The sequence below is a fragment of the Neomonachus schauinslandi genome, chromosome 4, assembly GCF_002201575.2.
Source record: "Neomonachus schauinslandi chromosome 4, ASM220157v2, whole genome shotgun sequence".
NCBI lineage: Eukaryota > Metazoa > Chordata > Mammalia > Carnivora > Phocidae > Neomonachus > Neomonachus schauinslandi.
Window position 1 is genome coordinate 27,936,151 of NC_058406.1, and position 7,048 is coordinate 27,943,198.

At 53.2% G+C, this 7,048-nt stretch overlaps 1 protein-coding gene across 1 annotated transcript in view; it reads left to right on the forward strand.

Annotated features, from left to right (window-relative positions):
- LOC110575420 (bone morphogenetic protein 8B) overlaps nt 1-2,015 on the forward strand; it is a gene marked incomplete at its 5' end in the record, with an annotated part of 30,525 nt that extends 28,510 nt beyond the window's left edge. Inside the window, one exon of the mRNA XM_044913829.1 lies at nt 1,833-2,015. Within this exon, the coding sequence (XP_044769764.1) occupies nt 1,833-2,015 (183 nt within the window). The remainder of the gene's footprint in view (nt 1-1,832) is intronic.
- Between the last annotated feature and the right edge of the window lie 5,033 nt (nt 2,016-7,048).

Consider the following 7,048-nt stretch of genomic DNA (forward strand, 5'->3'; position numbering starts at 1 on the left):
TGCGAGGACACGGGTGGAAATGTGAGGACTGTCCTCAAGAGGAGCCGTCATAGCCCACGGGAGGACACTTCTTTTGCAGGTGTCTTTGTAGAACTTGGGTAAGGGTCCCTGGATTGAGGTGCCTGCCCCAAATCTAGTCCTCCTGCAAAGTCAGCCCAGGCAGGGTTCCCTCTGCCTCCCAGAGGACAGGGTCTGTCCCTGCTCTTCCTCTGCAGGCTCCTGGCGCATTGCTCTTTCATGCAGCCCCAGTGCTGAAATTTGCATCCCATCTCCTGGGCTGGCTGATCTCCGCCCTGAGGGGAAGGTAAATGGAAAGGCAGTCGGGGGGCCTTCCTGAATGTGTTTGCCCTCTGCAGCTCTTAACATTTACACACGTAGGTGGAGGACGTAAGCGGCCTTAGCGCCCAAGGCCGGCGTGCCAGCCAAGAAGGAAAGCCAAGTCTCTGGCTGGGCAGGCTGGAAGCAGGTATGAGGATCTTCATGCAGGGTATCTCATCCTCTGGGTGGGCAAACATCGCTGTCACCTTCGAGGACCAGCAGCCTGCCCAGGTTGGGCTTGGGGAGGTGGGCACGGACTCTGGTGAGGAGTGGCTGCTTGGGTCCTCCACCCAGGGGCCAGCCTTGCTGAAGGAAGAGTGAGCACCTGGCACCCCCTCCCACATACCCAGTGTCCCCAGCAGCCTCAGACGGCCAAGATCATACAGCGCTATGTCCATGCCCTGCTGTGTCCTATTGTTGCCTTGACTCCCAACTGCCCTGGAAAATAGGAGGCTACTGTTTCCTTCTGATAGCTGAGGCCCAGAGAGGTGAAGTGACTTTCCCGAGGTCACACAGCAAGTTGTGGTGAAACCAAGTTTCACACCTGCTTTCCGGGAGTGCCCAGCCAAAGACATCGCCCCTTACGTCTGTCTTACATTGGCCCAGGGCCCTTGAACTTGGGACCAAGCCAAGTGCAAGCCACTTGGCCAGGGTCACATGCCTAAGTAGGTACCATTCACTCAAACAACACATGTTTGTTGAGTACTTACTCTATGATGGGCCCTGTGCTAAGGGAGACCATGGTGAGCCAGACAGGCCTCATTCTAGTGGAGGATATAGATAATGAGCAGAGAAAACAAATATAACAAGATAATTACAGGCTTTAATTAAAGCAAAAAATGGGAGAGGATGCTAAAGTAGAAAGTGGCACGGGATCTATTCTTAGCAGGGCCTTAGACTGTCCTTAGCACATAGTAGGCGCACAGTAAACATTTGCCAGCAGATTAAAAAGAAAAAGTCACGTGGTATCATTTTTGCTGACATCTGAAGAATGAGAAAGAGCTAGTTAGGCAAAGAGTGGCTAACTCCAGGTAGCATGAGTAGCACATGCAAAGGCCCTGAGGTAGGAAGAGCTTGACATGTGGGAGGAACTGAGGGAGGCCAGTGGGGCTGGAGCACAACGAGCAAGGTCTTGAGTAGCATGAGATGAGGTCTAGAGAGGTAAATAGGGGTCAGATCCCTGGAGGTCACCAGGGCAAAAGAGTTTGGAATTTATCAAAAAGCAAAGGGAAGCCAGTAAGAGAGAAGAGGACAGGGATACATTTCAAGATCATTTTTGGCCCCGGAAGCGGGGGTGTGTGTGGAAGATTAGATGGCCACTTTGCTGTTCTTCTGACAGATAGGCCAAGTCTACTTCCTCCGCCTCCAGATCTGGCCCTTGACCTATGTTGACCAATAGGAGGCAGTGGAAGGGATGTTGTGTAATTTCCACACCTGGGCCTTCCAAAGAGTGCAGCTTTTGTTTTTGCCACTTGGAACGCTACCCACTGAAACTCAGCCACCTTTGTGAGAAGCCCAAGCTACAGGAAGAGGCCATGGAGGAGGCATTCCAAGTAAGAGTGATGGCTGAGCTTTCCGCCGCCACGGGTGACTATAGCCTGGCCACCACCACGTGGAAGCTAAGAACCACTCAGCGGAGCCCCGTCAACTCACAGACCTTGGAGAGACAACTGGGTGTTGCTGTTTTCAGCCACTAAGTTTTGGGGCAGTATGATGCACAGCAATTGAGAACTGAAACACGAAGGTGAGAAGAAGTAGATGGAGAGGCAGGATTTGAACCCAGAACTCAGTGACTCCAAGATCCCGTTTCTATCCACCCAGCTAGGTAACACCAAAGTCTCTCCAATTGCTACTGCCCTGGTGTAGACCCCTGCTGTCTGCCCGCCTGCCTCCCACTCTCCTGCCAGCTCCAAATTTGTCAGCCATCTCCTGGTCCTGACCCTTCCCTGGGGACCCGGCTCGACCGACCCCACGAAGCCCCGATGACACCAGAGGATCCCTGTCTGTCTCCCCACTGTGGCCCTGCCTGCGTCTTTGGTCCTGGCCCCAGAGTCAGTGCTGGTCTTGGGGAGAGCTTTCTCCCTTGCACCCGCCCCGGGGAGCAGGCCGCTGCCCTACAAGCTCTCCCCTGCTTTCAGACGTGACTCACTGACCTTTACGAGCCTGAAACTTGATGGGCCTGGTGTTTTATTAACCTAATAAAAAGGCAGTCTGGTTCAGGGGCTTAACATTTCTGGAGAGAGGAAGGCTCTGCCCCCTGGGCATTGGAAGGAAGAAATACTGTCTTGGGCTGAGCTCCCACAGCACTGTTCTCTGGGACTTCTCAAGGGGAGGCAAAGAGCAATTCATTGTACTCCCCATCAGACAGCAGCAGCAAGCCACAAAGCTTAATTTAATTTTGTAATCAGTGGAAGCACAGGCAGAGGAAGACTGCTCACTGTTTTTTCCACTTTGCTTTTTAATAGGATATCTGACAGCACACATAATACAGTGGCTTTATGCAATAAAGAACGTGCACGCACGCACGCGCACGCACACACGTACACACGTTAGGCTGCAGGAGAGAGGCAAGAATCTGGGTTTTGGAGGCCAGAGACCTTCTCCCTTGCTCACTCTGTAGCTTTTGAATAAGTCACTCCACTTCTCTGTGCCTCTTTATGAAACAAAGGTATTTTCCTTATCTTTCTCAGATTTAGGGAAAATAATAGCTAATATTTATTGTGGGCTTACTAGTGTGCCGAGATTGTGCAGAATCTCTCACTGAATCTGAGGAACAAGACTCTCAGGTAGCTACTGTTAGTATTTCATGTTATAGAGGAGGGATCGGAGGCATAGAATGGTTGAGTAAATTACCCCAGGACGCACAGCCGGCAAACGGCAGAGCTGTGTATCAAGAGGGTTTTAGTTGTAAGCAACAGAAGCTGATCCTAGATGCATAAGCAGAAAAGACGGTCATCCACAGGGTGGTGCGTGGCCACAGAACCAGCCTGAGGTTGAGCTTCCAAAACCAGGCCACAGGGCTCGCCTGATGAAGAAGCCACCACTGATGCAGCTGCCAAGTGCACCCATTGCTTACACTGTGACTGAGAATTTGCCTTTAGCTCCAGCACCCTGTTCCGAGTTCCGGCATCGATGCCACTTCTGCCCCAGGAATCCCACTTTTACCCCCACCGCCCCCTGAGCCAGTAGCCTTGACGGCCCCTCTCAACAGCAAAACGCATTCCATGAGAGTCTCCTCTCCCAATTTTCTCACTTCTCATGAGAGTCTGGACCTGTGGGTTTGGCCGGTAGAGCCCAGCTCATCTGCCACCTCCCTGGTTGCAAAGAGGACTGGGAAAATGAGAGTTCAGGGCTTTCCCCTGGACACACAGAGCATGTGGAACTGGGAATTATCCAAACATCAGAGGATGATCTAAGGGTCCAGACAGCCAAAAACAAGGCAAATGTCCACTCCCCACTGGGATTTATACCCGGCAGCCTGATTTAGAACCTGCCCTTGACCAGATCAGATAAAGTGGTGGGGTGCAAGAGCTCAGTCGAGGGGTGTCTGGGGGGCTCAGTTGGTGAAGTGTCCGACTCTTGGTTTTGGCTTGAGTCACGATCTCAGGATTGTGAGGTGGAGCTCAACGCAGGGCTCAGTGCAGAGCCCAACGCAGACTCAGTGCAGAGTCTGCTTGAGATTCTCTCTCCCTCTGCCGCTCCCCTGCTCATGCTCATGCATGCGCCCTCTCTCTCTAAAACAAATAAATAAATTTAAAAAAAAAAAAAAAAGAGCTCTGTCCCGTATGAGGGCTTTTTGCAAGGGTTGGAGGGCTGAGGGAGACTCAGGTTAGTGGTCAGGAAGGGACCACAGTGCCTACCGAATGGAGTGCTGTGTATTCAGATTGCCATTAAATCTGTTTCATTTGAGCTTGACTGGTTTGCAGTTAGTGATACCATGGGCAGACACTGGGAAGGGCACCCAAGAATTCATCTGAATCCCAGGAACCTTGTCTCTAGATACGGCCCCGTCCCGGACCTGCTGCCAGTCACACCAAACTGTTCACCATCCCCTGAGTGCACCCTGCTCTTTCTCACCTTGGTACCTTTCCATACAATGTCCCCCTGCCCAGCATGGCTTCCCTCTTTCTCTGTAGCAAGGCCTCATGCATTCTCAAAGTAGTAATAAAAATGCCATCTATGGACCAGCTATATTGGAATACCTGTGGATTTTTTTTTTCAAACTATAGATTCATGAGCTCCTTGGGTGGAAATTCTGGTTTAGTTGAACTGAGGTGGGGCCTGCTATCTGCTTCTGTAGGTAATCCCTGAGGTGTTTCCCTGCCCAGGTAGGTTTGGGAACCAAAGCTTTTATATCACATTTTCCACCAGAATGCCATGAAGAATGCTGTTGGTCCCTCTGCGTAAGTGGGGCTGGAAAAGTCACGTATTTTCCCAAGGTCAGCAACCAGTAGGCCTGGGGCTGAAACTGAGGACTACTTAATAAGAGAGAGTAAAGAAATGAGATGGGGGGTGGTTGAGGGAGTTGAATGTGTAGCATGAATGAAGCAAGGAAAAAGATTACAAGGGTAGGAAATGACCATCTTGTTTCCTCCCTTCCAGTCCTGTGACCTCTTGTCAGCCTTCTAGTCCCCAGCTCCCATGGCTGCTCTTGTCCTTAACGGAGACAACCTACCGTGGCTAGCCTTGGTCCGACTCTCTGGCCCATGGTACCCTCTGGGTCTGGGAAGCTGCTCTCCTGCCTTCTGACAGGGCTGCTGCCCACTCCTCTGCCCCACCGGCCCCCACCTGCCCCCACCTGCCCCACCAGCCCCCATCTGCCCCACCGGCCTCCACCTGCCCCACCGCCCCCTCCCGGCCCCCACCTGCCCCACCTGCCCCCACTTGCATCAGCTGCCTCATGGCAGCATATATATGACATGTCTTTAGGAGACTGTCCAATATCTCCACACCCCCAGCACAGAGAATCCCCCTCTGAGAGTGAGCAGAGGGATTTACCAGGGCAGAAGGGGGCATATGTCATAAAATGTAAACCTAACAAGTGTTTGCAAAGCACCTGCTATGAGTCTCACAGAGAGATAAGAGAGGGTCCTTGCCCTGGGAGTTCACCACCCTGGTGAGGATTAAGACACTCTCTGAAAGTCAGAGAAAAACCCTCTTGATCAAAGGCAGCATCCTAGGACTCAAACGGATGCTCAGACTGTGGGAAAGACGTAGCTGGAACCATCCCGGCAAGCAAAGGGGGTCACAGAAGCAGGAGAGGAGGTCCCCTGGAATGTTTCCTCAGGATGTTTAGGGTTTCAGTGGCCGATGTGGTAGGGGAGGCAGTCAGGGGTCCTGAGCCAGGAAAGAGGGGTAACAGGCATAGCTCATACTCCCAGGCCTGGGAAGGGCCAGGCACGACTCTGAGCCCTCTGCCTGCACTACCTCCTCCCTTCATCCTCCCAACACCCTCCCAAAGAGGCAACTATAAGGGAGGCCACTTGATAGCTGAGGCAATCGAGGAGCAGGGAGGGGACGGGACTTGTCCAGGGTGCTGCTAAGGTGGCCGACCTGGAATGTGAGCACGGGCCATCCGGCTCCAGGGTCCGTGCACTTGGCCGCTCTGCTAGATTCCCTGTCCAAGTGGAAAGGCATGACATGGGGAAGTCCCTCCTGGATTTGGAGGGGCTCAGACTCCATTGTGGCTGCTCCCTGGTGGGAAAGGCAGGGGAATGGGCCCTGGGGCTGACCCTCCAGGTTGGGCCTGAGCAGAGAGGGCCGTGGGCAGTGCCGGCGTGGGGGGAAGGGGTACTGCTGCAGATGGAGAGCTGCTGGGGTTTCTCAACCAACAGCAGTGTGGTCACAGGGCCCATGATTGCAGTAGATGAATCCGGTCCTTGGGTATAGGGTGCTCCAGGTGGACAAAGATGCAGGATGTTTCTACAGAGCAGAAGCAGGGTTAAGGGCCTGCACAGGGGAGCTGGTTGGGGTGGGGGGAGAGCTGGGGAAATGGAGGGGGGGCACTTCTGGACGAGCCTCCTCTGGGCCTTCTCTCTGGGCTGCAGCCCCCTCTCCCTGGTGCTATCCAGCTGAGTGATTTTTGGATGGGTGGCTTTGCCTCCCTGGCCATCTGTAGAATCAGAGGACACTGTAGAGGTCAAATGAGGCCAGGACCATCACGGACTGAGTCTGGAAACCGCAAGCACTGTCCTAATGGAAGATGATGCTCTGAGCCTGATGCCATTTTCTCCCCCTTCATCTATTTGGTTGCTGATCTCCAACCATCTATTTTGAATCTCCCTGTAGGCTTTTACCAGTATATTTGTAGCAAGTGACGTCGTATCATTTTTGGATGGAAGCAAGATCATAAATTATAGAGAAATAAATGAATGTGCTCTCTGCCTGTGCCTTTGCATTTCTGCGTGGTCTCTGCCTCTGGCTTCAGACCTTTTTGTCTGCTCGGCTGCAGCCTCTGCCCCTGCCTCATGGCCCCGCCCAGACCCCAACCCCTTGGGGGACTACTAACCAGTCCCTGGGGGAGGCCATGGGGCTCTCAGCCATTCCCTACTGCTGGGCATCTCCACGTCCTGCCCATGCATCCCACCTCCCCTAGTGAGAGTGCATGGAAGACACTGGAAGGGAGACAAATCCATGGTGCAGGGTCACTAACTCGCCATCCTACAAGCCATCTGGGGACCTGAGGAATCCAGGCGCAGCCCGGGTTTGAGGTGGGATGCCTGAAAGACAA